This window comes from Bubalus kerabau, chromosome 8 (genome assembly GCF_029407905.1).
Source record: "Bubalus kerabau isolate K-KA32 ecotype Philippines breed swamp buffalo chromosome 8, PCC_UOA_SB_1v2, whole genome shotgun sequence".
Taxonomy (NCBI): domain Eukaryota; kingdom Metazoa; phylum Chordata; class Mammalia; order Artiodactyla; family Bovidae; genus Bubalus; species Bubalus kerabau.
In genome coordinates this window covers 55,098,766-55,122,889 of record NC_073631.1, presented here as the reverse complement: position 1 = coordinate 55,122,889, position 24,124 = coordinate 55,098,766, and the positions used below count along the sequence as shown (strand labels likewise).

The 24,124-nt window shown below is 42.2% G+C and overlaps 1 protein-coding gene and 1 pseudogene across 5 annotated transcripts in view; one reads left to right on the top strand and one right to left on the bottom strand.

The window, feature by feature from the left end:
* Positions 1-4,911: 4,911 nt before the first annotated feature.
* Positions 4,912-5,747, bottom strand: LOC129658554 (mitochondrial carrier homolog 2-like; annotated as a pseudogene).
* A 13,074-nt stretch (positions 5,748-18,821) lies between these two features.
* Positions 18,822-24,124, top strand: part of CAV1 (caveolin 1) — a 58,483-nt gene continuing 53,180 nt past the window's right edge. For 3 of the 5 annotated variants that reach the window (XM_055590310.1, XM_055590311.1, XM_055590307.1), the window contains exons 1-2: positions 18,822-18,962; positions 20,406-20,570. In XM_055590310.1, coding sequence (XP_055446285.1) covers positions 18,933-18,962; positions 20,406-20,570 — 195 coding nt within the window. In that variant the 5' untranslated portion in view covers positions 18,822-18,932. Of the gene's footprint in view, positions 18,963-19,588; positions 19,688-20,405; positions 20,571-24,124 lie in introns of those variants that run through there. The other 2 variants (XM_055590308.1, XM_055590309.1) reach the window with 2 other exon arrangements.

Sequence of the window (24,124 nt, the reverse complement as noted above, 5' to 3'; positions counted from 1 at the left end):
TGTCATACCACCATGATCATTGCTATCTTTTTTTGCCTGTCTAGTTGCTATAGCCTCCTAACTGGTCTCACTCCCAGTTTCAATATGATCTTTTCCAATCCATGTTCCCCTTCAAAAAAGAAGTGATCTCATCAAGACTCCATGCCCCTCCCCTGTGTAAATTACCAATTAATGTCATTGCCCTTATAATAAAATCCAAACTCTTCAGCAGTGTTCACAAGGCCTTCACTATCCACACATGGTCTTCAGCAACTCTCTTCTGAACACTCACTGAAGTGCCCAGCCCTCCCCTGTCTCCATGGCAGCCTCACTCTCCCTCAGCCTGTGCTAACCCCTCCTGTTTCCAAAACTCCTTCACATTAATGCCTCTTCTATGTTTTCATATAAAATCTTGCAAGAACCCCTATTATCACTTGCCACATGGTAAAACTATGCCTGCTAACTAACCCCATTAGACTGCAGGTTAGGTTCTTTGAGAACGAAAATGTGACTTCATTATTGTTTTCTGGGATTCTAAAATGGTGCCAAGCACTTAACAAGCTCAATCAATATTTTCTGAATGAATGGCTACATGAAAATATAATTGAAGAAAATTTGGGATGACTGCTGAGCTGGAGTGAAAATCACATTTTGACATTACAATTTTCTTCATTTGAGTGAAGAGTTTGAAAAGTACTGATCCTAATAAGATGTTCCTTCTCACCATTTTTCTCACTCATAAGTTATTAAGTTAGAAAATTAAAATATATGTAAAGTGCATCAAGTATATTTCATCCTTCAGGGTAATGCCTGTCTACTCTCAATTCTCTTTTCTGAAACTTATTTTCACATCTTTCAGGGTAGGAAATGCTAGTATTAATACATAGAAGCTGGTTAGGAACCATTCTCTCAGGCATTTTAGAAAGTTGCTATTTCTTTTACTACCCTATTTCCCATTTTGAAATTTATAATACTAAAATATTATTTTTATAGAATTTTACATTTTAGAAAACACAGTCTCATACACTGTCTCATTTGAATCCAGGACAAAATAAATAGCATAGTGGAGAAATCACATAAATAATAGCTTGGTTTCTGTAGCTTGCAATCTTATCATTTTTGAATGTTTACTTACGATAATGAGTTTAAAGAATTTTTACATGGTTACATATTACTTTAAGATAAAAAATAGGTAGTGCTGTGATGAAAAATTAAGACTACTAGTGCAACTTATCATAGATCAGAATTTGGTATATTCCTTCCTTCTGTATATATGTATACAGAGAAGACAAGAGAAGGATTTGAAGCAGGATGGAGTAAAGGATAAGGATATACTAAATATTCAGGTTATACTTCTTAGGAGTAAAAATAGTTTGGGCTTCCATATCTAATCTTCCCAATTTCTCTTCCCTGTTAACCCCCAAATAGCCAAATGAGCAAAAGAATGCACCCTGTTGTATTTTTAAATCATTTTTGTACCTACTCTTCAGCTTCTTTCTTCAAACTATATCTGAACTGCCAGCTCTGAAACTTTACACTGTGATGCTTTTTTAAATGAAAGGTAGCTGTGGGTGAGGTAACATTTCAATCTATTAGTAGACATCCATTACTTCAATGTGAATGGATGATCTGAAAAAAAGAATGCTGAAAACTATGTTAGGGACCTGAGCAGGAGGGCCTTGAGTGGGGTGACACTTGAGAGCATCCAACACTGATTAAAAGACACGCCACCAAAGAGAAAATCAAGACAGAAAAGGGGAAACAGGAGGTTCCAATGACACAATCTTCACCCTTCACAGATTTGTTTCTGGGAACCTCTGTTCAAACCCCTAGTCAGTGGAATTGGGTCAAAGGAAACTGAACTGAGTGGAAGGAGTTGAAGTCAGTTAAGACCATAAAGGAAAGTTACTTATGTCTTCTTAAATGAAAAGGGCCCTGGTAGGGGGCATGAGGGCTCTCCTAGAACCCTGTGCCCTAAAGACAATGGCAAAAGTTAAAATGAAAACTGTACTACAACTTGTGACCATCTGTCTCTCTCCCACCTCACCTCTCTGTGCTTTTGACTGTTGCCGTGTATCTGTGGCAAAGACCAGGCAGCAGTCAGAGAAATCAGAGGACACCACTTCAACATTTATCCAAAAATAGGACAGACACCTATCCGCCTGCACTTGGACGTGTTTGTCATTTGGCTTGGCTGCACAGCTGGAGAAGTCGTTTTGCCATTATAGGAAAAGGTAAGGGTGGAGAATGAAGAGAGAAAGGAAGAGACATGACTCATAGCGGGAAAGAGCACGTAACCAAGGGCAAATATTTCTCCCAGACATAAACGGAGCAGGAAGAGATAGGAGCTACAGGTCATCTTTGGAGCATTCTTTTCTCTCCCTGCCTCTGAGTAACTTGTCATCAAGCACCTGCCAGTAACAAAAGGGGAGAAAAGGGCAGGAGGCAGAACCTGCCTCTAGCTGAATCGCATATAAGTTCCAGCCAAGGGCTGGCTCAGCTAACTGGGACAGTGAAACAAGGAGACATTTGGAAAGCTGCAGGGATAAACACCACTTCCCAGGGAGGCAGGTGGCAAGGACAACATGTTTCTTTTACTGAGACGGAAACTGGTTGGAATCCTTCATACATTACAACAGTGGGAGAATTCTGATTTCTGGTACAAATAATAGTTCCATTTGTTGAGCATTTATTACCTGCTGGAAGTTATTTGGGGCTTCCCAGTTGGCTTGCAGACTACAGTCCATGGGATCACAGAGTTGGACACAACTGAGCTACTTACACTTTCTCAGATGGCTCAATGGTAATGAATCCCCCTGCCAATGCAGGAGATGGAAGAGATGTGGGTTCAATCCCTGGGTCAGGAAGATCCCCTGGGGGAGAGCATGGCAACCTCCTCCAGTATTCTTGCTTGGAGAATTTCATGGAAGTGACTGAGCATGCATTCATGGGCATTTATTTAATTTGCACAATAACTCTATAAGTTCTATTATCATTTTTCAGATGAGAAAACTGATGCCCTTAAGTTGAACAAATTTCCCTAGATCACATGGAAGTCAAAATTTAAACCAAGAGAATCTGACACTGGAGTTCAGTCACTTAATCACTGATTAAGATTACACACATATTTCCTCACAAAGTCAATATCAAAATAGGCAGCAATATGGAAAATGAAACGTCATGGAATATATAAAAGTCAGTGGAATATATAAGAAAAAGAAGCATAAGATGCAAGCAAGCCTTCCTCTCCAGTTTAGGTATGACCTTGTTGAAGCAGTCACAGGAATAGCACACATTATGTAGGGTTTGGTAATATAAACTAAACTAAAATCACCTCAGAGAATCTAGCACAGTCAATCAATTTCATGGGATCCTCTGCACGAAGGGGCCATGAAGAGGGCAGAAGGGGTGAGGGAGGGCCATGATCAAAACATTGGAAATAAAACACCAAAAAACTTTTTTCATCATGTAGAAAAAACAAGTGAGCAATTAACTGAATTATTTATATATATATTTTATTTAGGCAAGAGGAAGATCCTATGATAATCATAAATTTGAAAACAGACCCCTGAAAAAGAGACAGAGTTGTTGGCATTATTAAGTCAAAAGGTAAAGAACCACCTAAAAGATGAAAAATATTGTACAAAAATTCCTTTATTAAACTATCTTTTTTCTGAGAGAAAGTCTAAATGAAGTCATCCTAAGTGATAATTTCATTGGAGTAGACACACACAAAAAGATTTGTGATCCTAAATATATTCAACAAGGGGAAATGGCAAAAAGAAGATCTTAAAATATTTTTTCCTTAAAGAACTTTGGGAATGATGAGACAGGTCAGATGCAGGCAGTCTCTATTATGCATGATGAACTAGGGATTCACATAAAGATTTCCATAATTTCATGATTCTTAGAGTTGAAGAAATATTCAGAATTGGAAAGGGAAAGTCCTCCCAGACTTAAAATCTTCTGTGAAGCTGGCCCAGCATGACACACTTCTAGTGCAGGATGGGTTTGGGCTACCTTGAAGCCTTCCCTAAGAAACTGCTCTGTCTTCTTGTACAGTTAAAGATTGGTCTGCCTCACCTCTTGTCACAGTCAATATGTTTTGGGTCTGGCTAATGGGAGAACTTTGGCTTCCCAGGTGATGCTAGCGGTAAAGAACCCATCTGCCAATGCAAGGTTTGATAAGAGACACGGGTTTGATCCCTGGATTGGGAAGACCCCCAGGAGGAGGGCATGGCAACCCACTCCAATATTCTGCCTGGAAAATCCCGTGGACAGGGGAGCCTGGTGGGCTACAGTCCATAGGGTCGCAAAGAGTCAGACACGACTAAGCGACTTAGCACAAAATGGGAGAACTTAAAACAGTTCAACTCTTTTTGTAGCAAAAACCATAAACAAACAAGCAGGGGGAAAAAAAAACCAACAACAACAAAAAACCTCATCTTGGCTGCTGCCCAGTTTATAATTCTTGATTTCACATTCCAAGAAGCCTTCAGTTTATAGAAATGGAAAGAACTGCCAGTTCCCTGCAAGCAACTTGGCAAATGTAGCCTGTCGGGTTCCCCTTAAATGATGTTTCCTTCAATTTGCTTACAAATATTTCTCTAACAGTATGTCACTTCCTTTTCAGAGTTGGGATTCCCTGTTAAGTCATCCAGGATGCCTTTCTATTGCTCTTTCCATTATGATGTATAGGCTCTTCTATGTACATATTTTTGAAGGTTTTTCTTCATTTGTGGTTCTTACTCAGGAGAGGACTTTTTATTTTGGCTTTTTTGTTTATTTGTTGACATAATGTCTGCCATTTTTATTCATTTTCTCAAGATTGATTATTAAAAGAATATGCCACACTTTATAGAAATCAACACTCTGTCCCGTATTTCTGTGCATCTGGGACTATAGAAATGTCACTGTCCTTGCCCTACATCTTCAAATTAACATTCTTGGATCACAACAATAAGTCTTCCCAAAGGGGAACTTCTGGAAAAGACACGTTATTTCTTGGCTACTTTATCCCCTTTTTTGTAGCATGTACCAGCCATATAAATAAGAAGTATATATTTAGGGGATAAGGAGGGCATCCATGAGCAAGTCCACAGCTGTTGACAGTCATAAGACTAGAGACAAGCATAAAGGAATATGTAAATATACTGGCAAAAAATCATGTGACAACTAGGAACCAACTCTTCATTTCATTCATAGTGGAAACTCCACGGGCCAACACATGGACACTGATGAGGTAGACCAGTGAGTTACAGAGCCACAAAGAAACGATGTCACCTAGGAGGTGAGGAATAAGATCTGCAAAAAATCCTAGGATGCCCTCTTCCTGGTAGACAATTACTATGGAGTCACAAAATCCATAGTACTTGGATTCTCTCCCAATGAATTGTACCATAGAACTCAGAGTGATCATGTGAAAGGGATGTGTGATGAGAGCAATAGCACAATGCACTCCTTGAAGCGGTCTCCTTGATAACTCTGTCAAAGGAAGATGAAACTTCTTTCTCTATGTTTCCAGACTCCTCAACCCTGTTACACTTCTGGTAATTCTGTAAAACTTTATCATGGACCACAGTTCCAAGGATTTCTGAACCGTCTTGGAGTTAAGCCTGTGAACAACCTATGCTTCCCATAGATGTTCACAATGTGCTGAGCATAACAAAACAGACCAGGAAGCTGACACACTTGCTGCCCCAAAATATTTGTCCCATTGCTGGAGTTAGAGGCTCATATCCCACCTGCTTGAGCACCTTCACACACATAAGCAGCTGGAACAGAAATCGGAACAGAGTAGCACGTGACTGGCCAAGTCCAACAATATGGCACTCGCTGACAGACAGAGCCACCAAGCAACAGAGCCAGCCTGATATCACATGCCAAGGCCGCCAGCTTCACTGGCCCAATCTCATACACACCCACTTACTCACCAACATGCGTCTCGCTGCCCAAATTCTGCCTTTTAAAACACACGGAGAAAATAAGCATTTTCAAGTTTCCCCTAGATCACTGCTTTTCAAAGTTTAATGTGCACATGAATAACCTGGATATCTTGTTAAAAAGCAGATTCTGTCTCAGTAAATCTGGAAATTGGACCTGAGATTCAGATTTGTACCTGGATGCTGCAGGTCCTTTTGAGTAGCAAGATCCTAGTCACTAACTTGAGTGAGACATGGACAGAGGTGAAAATAAAGTGGCTCTCAGTCAGAGGAAAGAATAAATTGAAAGAGAGATTACTTGGCCCTCTGAAAAGATTCTACAGTCTGTCCCATACCTATAACCCCCCATATTATTTCAGGGAGGAAGCCAATTCTGACTCCATGTTGGAAAATGTTTGATTTGTTTTTCATTGCTTTTGTTATTACGAAAGTCGCTCAGTCATGTCCGACTCTTTGTGACCCCTTTGGAATTCTCCAGGCCAGAATACTGGAGTGGGTAGCCCTTCCCTTCTCCAGAGGATCTTCCCAACCCAGGGATTGAACCCAGGTCTCCCGCATTGCAGGCAGATTCTTTACCAGCTGAGCCACAAGGAAAGCCCAAGAATATTGCAGTGGGTAACCTATCCCTTCTCTAGCGGATCTTCCCAACCCAGGAATCGAACTGGTGTCTTCTGCATTGCAGGGGGATTCTTTACCAACTGAGCTATCAGGGAAGCCCTGGAAAAAATATTCTCCAGGCCAGAATACTGGAGTGGGTAGCCTTTCCCTTCTTCAGGGGATCTTCCCAACCCAGGGACCAAACCCAGATCTCCCACATTGCAGGGGATTCTTTACCTGCTGAGTCACAAGGGACGTGATTATAATCATACTTAATAGCTTGCCTCAGAAGACCCTGCCCTTCTGCTTGACTGTAAGCTAAACTGCCTTTGTTCAGCTCAGATAAATAATTTGTCCCGGCTGCTGCTAAGTCGCATCAGTCGTGTCCAACTCTGTGCGACCCCATAGACGGCAGCCCACCAGACTACCTGTCCCTGGGATTCTCCAGGCAAGAACACTGGAGTGGGTTGCCATTTCCTTCTCCAATGCATGAAAGTGAAAAGTGAAAGTGAAGTCGCTCAGTCGTGTCTGACTCTTAGCGACTCCCTGGACTGCAGCCTACCAGGCTCCTCCATCCATGGGATTTTCCAGGCAAGAGTACTGGAGTGGGTCGTCAGTGCCTTCTGGCACTTATAATTTGTCCCTACCCACCTGCAAATAGAAGAGGTTAACACACCCTTTCCAAAGGCTGACCATTCCTTTGGAGATGTTTTGCAAGACTGAAGACCCTTGCACTTTACTTCCCCACTGCCTCTCCCCCTCTAGTCTACCTTTTGACTTTAGTTCCTCGTTGATTTTCCTCTAACTCTACAAAAGAAGCTGGCATCCAGACTCCTACAAGATGGTTATTTTGAGGAGCTAGCCTGCCATCTTCTTGGTCTGCCAGCTCCCCAGTTAGTCTCTTCCTTGCCTCAACACCTCATCTCTCGGATTCATTGGCCTGTCCTGTGGCAAGCAGAGTGAGCTCGCACTTGGTAACAATACCAGCTTTAAAACACATTCACATTCCTTCTGAAGTAAGGTAAATTAATTGACAGAAAAGTCAGCAGTGCAGAATTAAACCTATCCTCCAGTATGTACAAAAGCTGATGTTACAGTCCCAGGTTTTCTCTGGAATTGGTTTAAAAAAAAAGAAAAAGAAAAAACCTCAATATGTAAGTAAAAGGAAGTTCTCTATGAAGACCAGACCACTTAAAAAATGGTCAATATGAACTGATATGTACTTTTTAAGAGTGAAATATTTTATGATTAAGCATCATTGCCTCACAGGGAGTGGCTGTAGACATAAATTTCCCCCAGGTAAAAGCAACTCCTGGTAAATAGTTTATTTACTAGGGAAAGGGCCAAAAGGAAAGACAGTTTCCTTTGTTAAATAATGGAGCTCTGACTAAGCCAGATGGATTGGTTACAAAACAAAGGGCTTTTGTAAAGGACTCCTCCCAAATATTTACATTAACTTAAGAAAAAAACAGAAGTTCTACTGTGTATATCTCCTTATAAATTCATGGTAATATTTAGGCACTACTATCATTTTTATTCTTTATCATTTCATTATAATCTAAATAAAAAATTATTTGTTAAAATAAAATATTCTCATATGCTGTTTAAGTATACCATATATAGTATAACACGGAGAAGGCGATGGCACCCCACTCCAGTACTCTTGCCTGGAAAATCCCATGGATGGAGGGGCCTGGTGGGCTGCAGTCCATGGGGTTGCTAGGAGTCGGACAGGACTGAGTGACTTCACTTTCACTTTTCACTTTCATGAACTGGAGAAGGAAATGGCAACCCACTCCAGTGTTCTTGCCTGGAGAATCCTAGGGACGGGGAAGCCTGATGGGCTGCCGTCTATGGGGTCACACAGAGTCGGACATGACTGAAGTGACTTAGCAGTAGCAGCATATAGTATAAGTGTTCTTTGGAAGGAATGATGCTGAAGCTGAAACTCCACCTCATGCGAAGAGTTGACTCATTGGAAAAGACTCTGATGCTGGGAGGGATTGGGGGCAGGAGGAGAAGGGGACAACAGAGGATGAGATGGCTGGATGGCATCACTGACTCGATGGACGTGAGTCTGAGTGAACTCCGGGAGTTGGTGATGGAAAGGGAGGCCTGGTGTGCTGCAATTCATGGGGTTGCAAAGAGTCGGACACAACTGAGCGACTGAACTGAACTGATATTAGCATAAATATATATGTAGTATAAGTATACTAGTATACTATGAAATGCCAAATATCTCAGGTACATATGACATTATATTAAATCATACTATAACACATTTTGTTGGCTTATTAGGTTTTCTGAAAATTGGTCACACATTGAATAAGATTTATGAGTTTCCATCTTCCTAAAGAGTGATCAGAATTTTGTTTCACTTGAATAGGAGGAAATGTAGTCATTGTCCACATATCTAAATATTCCACTTCTCTCAACTATATATAATATAGTTATCTGGCTCACACCTTGACCCAAATTTTTCTGAAAAATTGCTATGCTTAAGCCTGCTATTAAACAATCCCAATCTTGGATTAGCTAGGATTGCAATTATCATTAATTTTATATTGATATAAATCTACCTAGATGAAAAAAAATGAGCCAAGTATTTTTTACATTTCTTCTCACACTTTCTAACTATATTACTCCTTAATTATGTGAGTGTCTGTACTAAGACTTTTCCTCTCTTTAATGAAAGCTAGAAGGATGATTTTAGTAGGGCTATTATAATCCAATTATTAGTCAAGGTAGGTAGATCCCTCAATTTCACAGCAGTTAGTTTGATTTCTTATATGGCATCACGATGAAATGATGAGCTGAACCTGGCATTTTAAATGGACTTGAAGCATTAAAAAAAAGAGAACTCAATGTGATTTGTGTTTGCTTACATTTAGCATTGCTAGGTAGTTAGAATTGGGAAAAGGAGTCCAAAATGGTGGTGGCTAAACGACAAAGAAAGGTAAAAGCCTGGAAAAATGGAACAAAAGAAAATCTGAGGACTAGAGTGAGAACCTTAGGTGAAACAAACACGTGCCCTTCCTGGCTGGCCCAATTTGCATAGGGCAGGCTCAGCAGAGAGGAAACAAAACGTATAAAAAGAAGAAGCCAAGACAGATTGAGGCCTCTCCTTTGGGGTCGGCTGGCCCTCACACCTCGTGGTTGTACTATCCAAGGCTATGGTTTTTCCAGTAGTCATGTATGGATGTAAGAGTTGGACTATAAAGAAAGCTGAGCACTGAAGAGTTGATGCTTTTGAACTGTGGTGTTAGAGAAGACTCTTGAGAGTCCCTTGGACTGCAAGGAGATCCAACCAGTCCATCCTAAAGGAGATCAGTCCTGAATATTCATTGGAAGGACTGATGCTGAAGTTGAAACTCCAATAGTTTGGCCACCTGATGGGAAGAACTAACTGACTCATTTGAAAAAACCCTGATGCTGGGAAAGATTGAAGGCAGGAGGAGAAGGGGATGACAGAGGATGAGATAGTTGGATGGCATCACCAACTCAATGGACATGAGTTTGAGTAAATTCCAGGAGTTGGTGATGGACAGGGAGGCCTGGCGTGCTGCAGTCCATGGGGTCGCAAAGAGTGGGACATGACTGAGCAACTGAACTGAACTGAACTTGTTTGCTGAATAAAACTCTGAGCCATAACCGAGCTGTAACACTGGTCTACTGTTTCAAATCTTTGTTGCAGCAAGATAGAACCAAGGAAATTACATACTCTCCAGACAGTATTTTCTCAATATTTAAATTTACCTATATGCTGACAAATCAGATTGTATTATGATTTTGCTTTTAATGTAATTTATGGGAAAAAATTCAAGGAAAAATTGACTGATAAAAGAAAAACAAATCTTTAAATTTTGAATACCTACTCTTAGAAACAAAATTTTGCTGCTTTTTCAAAGAAAAATCATGTATCATCATATTGAGTTCTAAGGCCGGAGGAATAATGATGACGATGACAATAAGATGGTCTAATTTTTTGAAGGTAAGGTAGACTCTTAGCTGCCTTGAAAATCATATTCTGCTTTAAGGCAAGAGAATGTGCCTTGTGACCTGCTGGGCCCCTCAATCTGAGGCCCTCTGTCAAGCATCATATTGTGAAATGAAAATATCTCCGGCCATATTAATAAACAAGAAATGTCAGAGCCATCAGTAATTTCTGGCTTCCAAATGTGAGTGAGGGCTCCCAAAACTTCAATCCAGGGATACTGTAACCCCCCATGGTGACTGCTGAGATGCTGAGGGAATGCAAGAAGCAAGGTGAACAAGGATTGGCCCCAGATAGCTGAGGTGTATATGAAAGGAATGAATTCAATGAGCCCAGAGCCTTTCATCTACCCATATACATAAGCTAAATTCCTTAACTTGATACCTGATCTTTTTGATGTTCAGACTGCCTGTTCCCTCTGCTGCAAACTTGTATATAACCTGACTGCGCCTCCTGCCTCCTTGGAGCAGTTTTCTCAGAGCTACTGAAATGCTGTCTCCTGGGCTTGGAGTTCTAAACATTCCCACCAAATAATATAACTCTACTTCCAGGTTGTGACTATATTTTTCAGTCAACAATATTTAAGAATCTTCACATAGAAAATCTTCATTTAAGATGAAGAGATTTTGTTATTGTTGTTACAAATGGTTTAATAGAATTTTAAAATAATACATAAAGCTTTCTGAGAATGAAATAAAAGAAGCAAAGGGTATATAGAATTGATGCTTTTGAACTATGGTGTTAGAGGAGACTCTTAAGAGTCCCCTGGACTGCAAGGAGATCCAACCAGACCATCCTAAAGGAAATCAGTCTTGAATATTCATTGGAAGGACTGATGTTGAAGCTGAAACTCCAATACTTTGGCCACCTGATGTGAAGAACTGACTCATTGAAAACGACCCTGATGCTGGGAAAGATTGAAGGCAGGACAAGAAGGGAACGACAGAGGATGAGATGGTTGGATGGCATCACAGACTCAATGGACATGAGTTTGAGCAAGCTCCAGGAGTTGGTGATGGACAGGGAAGCCGGGTGTGCTGCAGCTCATGGGGTCACAAGGAGTCAAACACGACTGAGTGACTGAACTGAATTGAATTGAGAGGGTATATCTCAGAAATTCGATTAAGACTTGAAAAACTGAAAGCCAAAATCCAGTCTCTAATGACCACACACAGTTGATGTAGATTTGGCCTCCTCACAGCTTGCTGCATTCACACCCTTGCCTTGGCCTCATCTTGGGATTTATTTGCCAGTCCCTTGACTTTGGGTGACTTGCCATGGCCAACAGAACAGAAGTGTCAGCATGTCATCTCCAAGTGTAGACTTCTCGAAGTCTGGCATATTTTATCTGACTCTTGTGCCTCTGTTACTTCTCAGAGCCTGAGAAGAAGCTGCCCTGACTAACTTGCTGGTCCCAGGAGGCTGAGAGGCATACAGAGCCGAGCCAGAACAGACTTGCAGTGGGAAGCAGAGATGCCGCAGCCACCCCAACCGAGACCAGCTGGGACCCAGCCAAACCAATCCATAGATTTGTGAAAATAAATGGTTTTTCTTCCACTGAGCTTTTATATAAATTATATATTTGGAATTTAAGGGTTTGCTATAATTCAAAAAGACCAGATAGATTCTCAGTTCAATTCAGTCACTCAGTCGTGTCCAAATCTTTGCGACCCCATGGACTGCAGCACGCCAGGCTTCCCTGTTCATCACCCAACTCTCGGAGCTTGCTCATTCTCATGTCTATCGAGTCGGTGATGCCATCCAACTATCTCATCCTCTGTCATCCCCTTCTCCTCCTGCCTTCAATCTTTCCCAGCATCAGGGTTTTTTCAAATGAGTCAGTTAGTTCTTCCCATCAGGTGGCCAAACTATTGGAGTTTCAACTTCAGCATCAGTCCTTCCAATGAATATTCAGGACTGATTTCCTTTAGGATGGTCTGGTTGGATCTCCTTGCGGTCCAAGGGACTCTCAAGAGTCTTCTCTAACACCACAGTTCAAAAGCATCAACTCTTCAGTGCTCAGCTTTCTTTATAGTCCAACTCTTACATCCATACATGATTACTGGAAAAACCATAGCTTTGATTAGACAGATCTAAATAGATCTTAGATGCTACTAACAATATCTCACCAGGATTATTTTTTCTTCCAGTTTTATTAAGATATAATTGATATACAGCACCCCACTCCAGTACTCTTGCCTGGCAAATCCCATGGACCGAGGAGCCTGGTAGGCTGCAGTCCATGGGGTCGCTAGGAGTCGGACACGACTGAGCGACTTCACTTTCCCTTTTCACTTTCATGCATTGGAAAAGGAAACGGCAACCCACTCCAGTGTTCTTGCCTGGAGAATCCCAGGGATAGGGGAGCCTGGCTGCCGTCTATGGGGTCGCACAGAGTCGGACACGACTGAAGCGACTTAGCAGCAGCAGCAGCAGCATAATGATTTGACTTATATAGATAGTGAAATGATTATCCCGAAGTTTGAAAGTAAAAGTCACTCAGTTGTGCTGGACTCTTTGCGACCCCATGGACTATACAGTCTATGGAATTATCCACGCCAGAATACTGGAGTGGGTAGCCTTTCTCTTCTCCAGGGGATCTTCCCAACCCAGGGAATGAGCCTAGGTCTCCCGAATTTCAGGTGTAGTCTTTACCAGCTGAGCCACAAGGGAAGCCCATCCCAAAGTTGAGTAAACATTGATCATTTAATATAGATACAAAATTAAAGAAATGGGGGGGTGAAAATTTTTTCTTTCTGATGAGAGCTCTTAGGATTTACTCTTTCAACAATTTTCATATATAACATATAGCAATGTAAATTATATTTATCACATTGTACATCAGATCTCTATTACTCTTATCTTATAACTAGGGATTTATACCTCCTGACTACCCACATCTAAATCCCAAGGGAAGGAGGAAAGCTAGTGAATGATGACACTTTTGATATATTTGTTCTTTTCTGGATGCCCACGGAGCCTTCCCCTACTCCACTTCCCACCATACCTAGGGAAAGATTAATACAACAGAAAAGCGGAGATGAAGAGAGAAGGTTTCTCTTGATTCCAAAAGCCTTGGTCTTGGGGGAATTTAGGGCATGAAAAAGAACTGTTGAGTGATATATGAGCAAGACTTCCTGGTCAAGGGAGAATAAGTTAGGAAAACAAGCAAAGTAATTTTTGACACATGTGCATCTCTAGCATTGACCCAGATGAGGGAGGGTTTAAAAGCAGAGGTACTTGTGCCACCTGCTTGAGTCGGACCCTCTGAGTAGTTCCTTCCAAGTGGTTCCCCTGCACAGTGGCAGGGCATTTATTCTGTTCTCCACACCACATTCACCATATGAGGCTCCATGATGCTGCATCAGGCCTGCCCACTCAGATTTCTCAGACTTGCACAGAGCCCCAAGAAAAGGAAAGAAGTATCAAAAAGTGTCTTTAGCCCTAAGGGTCATATTGAACGAGCATGAAGGACATTATAGCAGCATCCCCAACAAACCAGTGACTGAGGACAGACAAGACGATGTACCATCAGCAGATCCAAGATGTAAAACTAAGCAAGAGACTCTCCTCCACAGACCCTCCCTGACAGTCCTTGGCAATAAGCCCCTGGAATTTATATGCAATACAATCTTAACAAACTGGAAGGAACTAGGAACTGATTGAGATGAAGTTTCTACCACCTGAAGGAATGGGGATTTGTAAAAGAAATTAAGTTCAGTTATTTAAAAAAGAAAAAGTTTTATCTCACAAAGGACTTCAATAATCTATGTTTTCTACTTTTAAAAATCTGAATCACACCAGACAAAACAAAATTATTTCATCAAGCTGATGGTAGGTATTCATTATACTATTTGGTATATCTAAGATGGTTGAACTATTTTACAAAACAAATTTTGCAAAAGAAAATATATTTATTCCAATCCTGAAACTATGTACTGAAATTTGCCTCCTGAACCCTGGCATCTGCTATGATTTAGGCAGTATCCCCAGTGCTTTTAAGTGCATCACCTCATTGAATGTTCACGACACATCCTCTTGGGTAGATGCCAATTATATTTTTCATTTTACAAATAAAGAAAGGAAAGCTAATTTAAAGAAACAGTATAAAAAGAATATTTTCTTAGCCATCTTGATCAGATTTTTAAGATGTAGAAATAGTTGTCTTTTTTTTTTTTTTTTTTTAAGAAAATAAATAGAAAAAAATCATTTAAGAGAGTCAAAATGAAAAGACTCAAACAGGAAGATTCCAGTGAGGCCTTCAAACCAGCACAGGAACAGGAAGGGATTGGGTAATGAGGCAAAGACTTCTCTAGAAAGCGATTTTTTTCCATGTATAAAATGAAAGGTGTAGAAGAAGTTATAGCAGGTAAGGGAAGAAGGCCTCAGTGGGCTCTGGTGTATAAGGGTGAATAGGGAACGGTATGAGAGGTGGTGGTGGTGAAAACGGGGTGAATACTCAGCGGAAATACAGGCTGTAAAAACACTGGCATTTATGTACTTGTATATAAATAGTCACTGCTCTAAAATGTACTCCCTCCCGTCTTGTCCTTCTCCCAAGGGCCCCAACTCCTAGTGAGCCAGCAGCTAGCCAGCAGGATGCTAAGGCACAGCACCAGAGCTGGGACCAGCCCTGGAATGACTCCTTGGTGGCTCTGCATACTGGTTATTAAATTGTTTTTATATCACACCTAGTGATAATCCTTACTATAATCCAAGATATTCTTTTTGAACTCATCAACAAAGGCACATTTGGGCAGTCTCAGCTTTCTGTGTGTTAAGAAATCTTTGAAAGATGACTGCATTTTCAAACCTTCATATCACTATAAGTGGTCAAACCTTAGGAGTAGGAATCAGATGAAGCCAGCTGAGAGTATGAAGAGGACCCAGGGAGGTAAGGATGGGAAGAGGAAGCTGAGCTAAGGGGTTTAGGAGGCCAAGAGAAGGAGGTGAGAGAACATAAAAGGCAATGAACATCACAGTCTTGCCATTAGCAGGCCCTCACTGCACTACTTAAGAATCCCACACCCCATAAACTGTTAACAGTACCATAGTTATTTACCAACTTTAAAATGTTTCATTGCCCCACAAAACTCCATAAGATCATTTTCTTGTCTTTAAACTTCAGTTTTTCCATTTTGAAGATGGCTGGTTTGATGATCTACATCCTTTAGCTCTCTATACAGTAACATTGAATGCATGAGCTGACCTTTAAGACAGCTTCTTATTAAAAAAAAAAGGGGGGGCAAATGAGTCTCTATTTACCCTTTTTTTTTTCCTAGTCAATGATTTAGAGAAGTTATTAACCTGCCTCTAAGCCTAAAGTTATCTGTGTGGGTAGCAAAGAAAAAAATATATATATTTTTAACATGATTATTCATTTCAATCTTATACTCTGCTAACAATGTCATACTTCATCTTTTCTTTATATCTCATAAAGTTGGATGCAGCCAAGTATCTAAATCAGCTATTATAACCAGAATATGATCTGTTTCTCTTTGGTGCCAGCTTCTTGTTGGGGCAGGTTATTGAAGAATTTGTGGTTTTTCCTCTCATTAGGAATTCATTTTGGCCTTGACAACATTTCACTGATCATTATGATTCTATGTGCTCTGCTGACTTTGGGGTGGAATCCCCAGGGAGGCTGCTTTCCCTTCTTTAAGTGCTAGGTAAGCATTACTCAGGCCTCCCCACAAAGGCCATTCCTTGCTGGAATGCAGGACATGCTCTCTCCCTGTTCCTGTTGACTTTTTTTCACAATCAAGATTACTCATCCCAGCTGAAGACTGGATAACAATAGATGGGAAACAGCGTCCACATTTTTCCACAGAACAAAACTCAACTGCTTTGCAGCCAACATTTACGAAGGAGTGTTTCAGAGAAGAAGCCAGTTCTAACCCTGCTGCAGAGAAGCAGCCAATTCTGACTCCATTTTGGAAACTGTTTGACTTGCTTTTCATTGCTTTTGTTATTATAATCATACACAAAGGCTTGCTTCAAAGGACCCTGCCCCTCTGCCTGAAACTAAAGTGCCTTGTTAAATTCATAGATAATCTGACCCTGCCCACCTGTGAATAGAAGAGATTAACACACCCCTTCCAAAGGCTGGCCATTCCCTGGAGTTGTTTTGCAAGACTGAAGACCCGTGAACTTGACTTCCCCACTGCCTCTCCCTCTCTTTTCTGCCTTTTGATTTTAGTTCCTCTTTACTTCTTTCTCTTTGACTCTATAAAAGAACCTGGCATCCAGACCCCAGCAAGATGGTTATTTTGAGGCACTAGCCTGCCATCTTCTCTGTTAGTCGGCTCCCTAAATAAAGTCCCTTCCTTGTCTTAACCCCTAGTTTCTTGGATTTATTGGCCTACCGTGCAGGGAGCAGAATGAACTTAGACTTGGTAACAGGAAGAGTTAGAGGAATGGTAATCGTTCAAGAATTATTAGAGGTAGACTAGGCACTACACTGGGTTTCCTGGGTAGCTCAGCTGGTAAAGAATCCGCCTGCAATGCAGGTGACCTCTGTTAGATTCCTGGGTCAGGAAGTTCCCTTGGAGAAGGGATAGGCCACCTACTCCAGTATTCTTGAGCTTCCCTGGTGGCTCAGATGGATGTGAGAGACCTAGTTTCCATCCCTGGGTTGGGAAGATCCCCTGGAGGAGGGCATAGCAACCCACTCCAATATTCTTGCCTGGAGGATCCCATGGACAGAGGAGCCTGGTAGGCTATAGCCTATGGGGTTGCAAAGAGTCGGACACAACTGAGCGACTAAACACACACACAGGCACTACACAACACACTGATCCTGACACACCCCACCTCTGCTAGAATATCTTGTTTGTTAACATGTAATCTGTTTAAAGCATTTAGAAGTAAAATCAAAAACCCAACTTTGGGAAAAATCTTTAGTATTCTAATGATGACTAGTCAGCATAATTAGTCATGCCAACATTTGTGACACTTCTCCTCCCTTATAGTTGAAATTTATCTTTTCTTAAAAAATTTTATTGCCTTTCTGCCATCAACAATAACAAAAGCCTGTGCTTTGTCATTCCCTTTATGTGTTTATGTTTTCTTTCCACCTCCATAATCAACTCTAGGAGTTCCATCCTCTATTTCTCCTGCTCCTCCTTTTGTACCCATATTCCCTTTTCTAGACTGCCATGTATCCTGTGCCATTTCTGGTATAGTCCTAACTTTTTCAAGTCATAATCTGACTTTTGATAGCATGTGGAACATAATGTAAAATGTCCTTTCCATTTTTGGAGAGTCGATTTCCTAACAATAATAAGTGAACTTGTCCTAAAGTAAAGTGACTGATTATTGCTCAATTCATCTTGTGCTGATTTATAATAAGGTAAAGAGAGAAGCTCCCAATTTAGGAAGTTTCTTGATAAGATATTTTAACTTCTAAAAACTTTTTTAAAAATTCTAATCAATTACTTAATAAAAACAAGCCTCCTTTAACTCACAGTCAAGTACTTTAAAAAATGTCTGGAAAACTTTAAACTCCAATTAAATATTTGTACAACTGTAAATATTTTGTGTATTTTGTAAACATGGCATAACCTGTTGCCACAGATTTCCTTTGTTCCAGAAAATAAAAGTAATACAATTATAGAAAAGTTAAACATTTTTATTTCTTATTTCAAAGCATTTGGGAGACGTTTCAGAAGCAGTTGGTAAACGTTAAATTCTGCAGGCCTGTTTTTCCAAGTTTCCATTCACACAGACTAGATGTAAACCAGTGTCACCAAAAGCACACCACACAAGCACCCACACAGATTCCTTCCTTGTGTTTAGGTATGAATTACACCTAAAGATTCTGGGTCACTTTTCATCCCTTCCACTGTAAAACTGGGAGATAGTTGTATCTTAGGCAGCGATGGAACTTGGGCGACAGGAAGAAACGGCTTAAAACAAGGCAGAATTCTTTCTGAAGCTCGGTTGCCCATACTGGGCATCTCCGTACACGGTCTTCGTCTCCCTCCTCCCGTCCCCACCCCTGCTGGGATGATGCACTGCGAAAACATTAGCTCTCCCCAGTACGCCTCTCAGTGGCTTATAGCTGAGAAAATGTTGCCCCAGGTTTAAAATATCTGCCCAAGGAGCCCAGCGCGAGTGAAACGCTTTCTCGTTGCTCTTCACTCCCTGCGGGCTCTCCCCGCCCTCTGCTGCCATAACCTTGGGGATGTGCCTAGACCCGGCTCAGCGCACATCCCGGCCAACCGCGAGCAGAACAAACCCTTGGCGGAGAGCCAAGAGGCTCCCTCCCAGCCACCGCCCCCCCACCCGGCCGCCTCACCCTCAGCGCCTTTTTTTTTTTTTTTTTTTCTCCCATACAATACAAGATCTTCCTTCCTCAGTTCCCTTAAATCACAGCCCAGGGAAATCTACTCAGAGCCTTCAACCAGCCACGAGCCAGAATGTCGGGGGGCAAATACGTAGACTCAGAGGTACGCCTGGGTGGGTGCGCTCCGGAACGCGGCGCACAAGGAGTGCTGCTTCTGCTATCTCCACTCTAAATATTCTGACTGCTTTGCTTGCCCCAGCCCTCTCTCGACGTTGGAGCACTCCTCTGGCTCTCGCATTGCTGAGGAATGGGCTTGGGCGGGGAGGTGAAGAGGAGGCAGGAATGTTTGTTTCATGTTTTCCTATTAGGAAGGGGGCCAAGGGAGCCTAGGGGCCTAGGTCGCGGAAAGAGGGGGTCGTTTGGGTCCTGAAGTTGGTTTGATCGGACTGAGGGCGCGTTTCTGAATGGCTTAGGGGTACTGCCTTATTGAGAGACCCCCAAGGTCCGGCCCCTGTCTGCTGGAGAGTGGAGAGCTCGAGTGCAGGGTGGGAACTCATTCACTTGCAGTCTTGGGGACAGTCCCCACGACTCCCCACCAGGCGCCTCAACCAGCTGGCCGGGGAGGCGGCGCGCGTCATGTTTGCACTTTCCAAAGCTCTTGGGCCACCTCTAGAACTCTTCCTGCATCTCGGCGCCTGGCAGGGGTGCTTGGATAAAGCACCCTCCTCCTAACTACCACTCCCCCCACCCCCCACCTTCCTACCACCTCCCGGCGCTCGGGCTCCGCCTGGGTGTGGAAACCTAGTTTTCCCAAACGCAGCCGCCGCCGTTCAGCAACCGGCCAGGGGTCTGGGAGTGACCTAAGGGTGGGTCTGAGGAGTTGTGCAGGTGGAATATCGTTCCAGACAGTATAGGGGGTCTGACACTTGGCTCGATCCAAAGATAGGGGATGCTGGCTAGTCTGCACCGGGGGAGGGGGGTGTACGGGGATCTGTGCAGGGACAGAAACGGCAGAGGGAGGGTGGAGGACGCGGGCAGGTGCAAAGGATACTTGGCCAGAAAGGAACGAAAATGGGAACACTGCGTGGGTCCAGGGTGGGGGGTGGTTCATCGTGGATCTTAAGGATTAAGTTAGAAGGAATTATGGAGAGAAGGGAAATAGGGACCAGGGACTGGAGCAGGTGAAGAGCTGGGGAGAGGGTGGCCTGGCGGAGAGAGGGGCTGGATAAAAGACGGAAGTCGGATCCCCTCTCCTGTGGGGGTCTCTGCGGGATTCAGCCTGTTGGGAGTGAGTTGGGCTGGGGCCGGGCGGACCGCGCTGCGGGGTTTGCCCTGACCCCTGGCGGTGGCGGGCGAGGGAGGCAGGAGCTCCCAGCCTGGTACCGAGGGGTGTGGTGTCCTCTCCCCGATCCTCTTAAAAAGCTTGCGGCGCCAAGGAGTTTACTGTGCGCCGAGCCACCGCTTCGAAATCGGTTAGTTCGATTTTGAGCCTTGAGGTTTGCCTCGCTGCCAAGGCTAACTTTTCTGATTGCGGGTTTTTCTTTTTTGAAATTTCCTTCCCACCGCCGGTGCCACCGTCTCCCTCCGGGCCGTCCGCCCTCTGCAGGGACATCTCTACACTGTTCCCATTCGGGAACAGGGCAACATCTACAAGCCCAACAACAAGGCCATGGCAGAGGAGATGAACGAGAAGCAAGTGTACGACGCGCACACCAAGGAGATAGATCTGGTCAACCGCGACCCCAAGCATCTCAACGACGACGTGGTCAAGGTAAGGTGAGGCGGCCAGCAAGGAAGGGATGTGCCCCGAGGAGACGCTGACAGGGCCAGGACAGCTCTGTCTGGCTAGTAGCCTGTGTTTCTTTCCCTGTCTTTGCCACACACTCACCATTTTCTGGGGCTTGATGTGCGGGAACCGCGGTCGTCAGAAATGTCACATCTCCCCTACCCGCTCCTGCCAGTTAGTTCAGCTGGAATTTGGCTAACCTGAGTTTTGTGGGAGTTCATATAACTGCACCCTTCTCCTGGCATATGAACTTCCAGGTCTCAGTAACAGACAGCCCCGCACCCTTTGAGAGCGGGAGGTGTTTGCTCTGCAGGTCATCCTCTCTCCGACTTCAGGTTGAAGGTCTAAGTGAAGCGTGGTGCTCCACTGCATATAGAATTAATAAGCAGTGAGATGGTTTTGTAAGGTATTATGCCAAAGGTAGCAACCGGAGTACTAAGGGGGCAGGTTCCCCCAGTTAAAATTAAGATAACCTGAAATAATTTTCTTAAAAATATGGATGGAAATGCTCCTGACTAAAGATGAAATATGTGTGTGCATATATATATGTAGAATAGAATCGAATATTTAATATTTATAAGAAGGGTATTGGAAAAAACATGGTGTTTGTTGTACACAGCTAAGCATATTTACACAACCAAAAATAATATGTGCCTTTTGATTTCTCCTATAGACCTCTAGTTAGTTGTGGAGAGTTGCTTCTTGAGCTTATGGGACATTCAGGTTGGAGTTCCTTTTCATATTTCCAGGATGTGCTTGGTGAGATTAAAAACAGATTAATTGAATGGGTATTGGCTAAACTTAGATCTGACTGGGTGGTCAGTTTTTAATTACCATTGTGTTATTCAACTTTGACCCTTTTAGTAAATCTTATCAGAGGAATTTGTGGCTTGAACCCATCTTGATTGGGAAATCATAGTCCTGAGCCATCCTTGGCAGAGGGTTTTCTTTTAAGAAAAGGGAAGGTCAAGGGAATTCCTGGCCCTTGACCAGATTAAAGTGTGAAGACCCCTGGGGCAGCCAATGGGGTGGATGAGCAGTTTCCACCTACTCAGCATCCTATCCAGGATGGGAGGAGCCATAGTTCAGAGACTGTTCACATTTATGAATAATATATTTCAAAAAGGGAAACAATTTAATCTGTAACTGGAAGGAAAATGGAACAGTCAGAATTGAGTCTCTTGGCTTGCTGGTGGAGGAAAAAGGAAAATTGGAGCTTTAGCAGACTTTTCTACTAGCCAGATTATGGAATACTTAAAAGCAGCAGCAACAACAAAAGTAGCTTATAAACTGGAAATTAGAATTGCTAAAAACTATTTATTAAAAACATTACCTTAAAGGAGCAAAAGGCATTTTTGCCTGTTTCCCTTCTCATGTAGCTTTGAACAAGAAGGAAAAGTGTCAGGAAAAGAGGCAGATTTCAGAAAGGCCTAGCTTCATCTCAGCCTCCCTGTTGTTCCCCTGCAGTGGAGAGGGATTCCTGGAGCAAGAGAACCTCCCAGGATGAGTCAGAGAGGCCAGTAGTGTGGATGTGGGTCTCTACACATAGCATGACTAAGTTGAGAAAGAAAGGCCCCACTGGGAAAAGAGACTTCAACACAGATGGAAAAAAGGCATAACAGGCTTAGTGGAAATAGCAGTTTACAAAACAGCATTTCAAAGAGCAAGTGTGGGGATCTTCATATTAAAGAAATTAAAAGGAGGAGATAGAGCAAGCTTCTGATGGCCTAGAGAAAGCAAATCCTACCCACTTTCTTATAGAACTATGAGCAAGACAAGACAATCAGACAGAAAAATCGACTTTGAGAAGAATTTCATAGGACCACTTACTTAGAGGTCTTGCTTAAAGAGGCCTTTCGAGAATGCCCTGCAAAGAAAGACCCAAAGAGTACCATCTGCCAGTAGGGCTGGGAAAGGGGGCCTGTGCCCAGTGGAGATGCCTATCTTATATTTTTTTTCTTTGAGTCCAATCATAAATGTAAGGATAGAAACAGTGACCATCCTCTCTGTGTTACCATGACATTAAATAATAAATCTCTGCAAATTTTACTTTTGACAATATATATTTCTTAAAATAATAAAAGCACTCAAAGCTTCACTCTTAATGCCTGGTAACTTAAAATTTCATAAAGAAATGGTGGTCAAATGAATGTACTGTTAGAGCTACCCAGTCAGGTAAGAAAAAGTCTATTCTAAAAGCAAGCAGCTCTGTAAAAGCTGTCAGTTCTGTCCAATACTGTAGTCACTAGCCACTTGTGGCTATTTCGATTTAAGTTACAAGTAATTGACATTAAATGCAATTTAAAATACAGTTCTTCAGTCACACTAGCTACATCTTGGGTTCTCAACACTTAAGGTTAGTAGCTACCATATTGGATAGCACAGATATAGAATATTTACACCTTCATGGAAATTACTATTGGACAGTAATTTCAATTACTTCTCTTTAAAAATGTCCCCATACCGAAGTTAGAAACTTGTAGGTGGAGAATAAATGAAACATAGATGTAAGTGTAAGGAGCAGACCCGTGTGTCTCCACAGTATCCTTTATCTCATAAAACAGCTATTTAGGGTGGAGAAGAAAACTCAAAAGCTAGAGGTGCCATGAATTTATATTCAAGAAGGTGGAGTATTATTACCTATTCCACTGGTGATAATAACATAAGTTAGACTACAATTTAGTTCCAATAAAACTGGTTTCTTCTTTCACTAAAGGTTTGTTATAAGATGTCTGTATAGGTATTTATCCAAAAAAAAGTCAGTGATAGATTATTTTAAAAATTTCCTCTAATTAACATGGTCATACCTCCAGACCCTCCATTCTCCATCTGAGAGTTCTGCCTTCTTCATTCTTATGTTTACTGTGTACTATTTTGATTTTCTAATAAAGAAAATGGCTTCAGATTTATTACTCTGGTATCACAATAGCCATTGATCAATTTATTAAATTCCTAACATATGCTAGAATAGACACTGAGCTATGTTCTACAAGGGTGATTCCTAAAATAAGCCCTAGCAATCACAAAGATTAGAATTGATGACGATGAGATGCATATAGATTAAAAATACACACACACACACACACACATACACTATCACAACAGTAAGTCACTGCCAAATATTAACTAATTAGTCCTTTTTTTTTTTTACTTTGACTGCCAGGAAACATATAACTAGATTTTAAGTTTCATTAATCCATGTTACTTATTCTCTCACATATGGTTTTGAATTTTCACTTTTTCAACTGGCATGTTGTTTTATGTGCCCTCTATTGTAATGCTTCTCATCATCATTTTTGAAACAAACCAAATATATACTATAATAAGAGCTTCCCAGATGGTTCAGTGGTAAAGAACCTGCCTGCCAATGCAGGAGACATAGAGACTTGGGTTCAATTCCTGGGTCAGGAAGATCCCCTGGAGGAGGGCATGGCAACCCACTCCAATCTGCTTGCCGGGAGAATCCCCTGGACAGAGGAGCCTGGCAGGCTATAGTCCACGGGGTCACTAAGAATCGGACACAACTTAGCATGCACTCA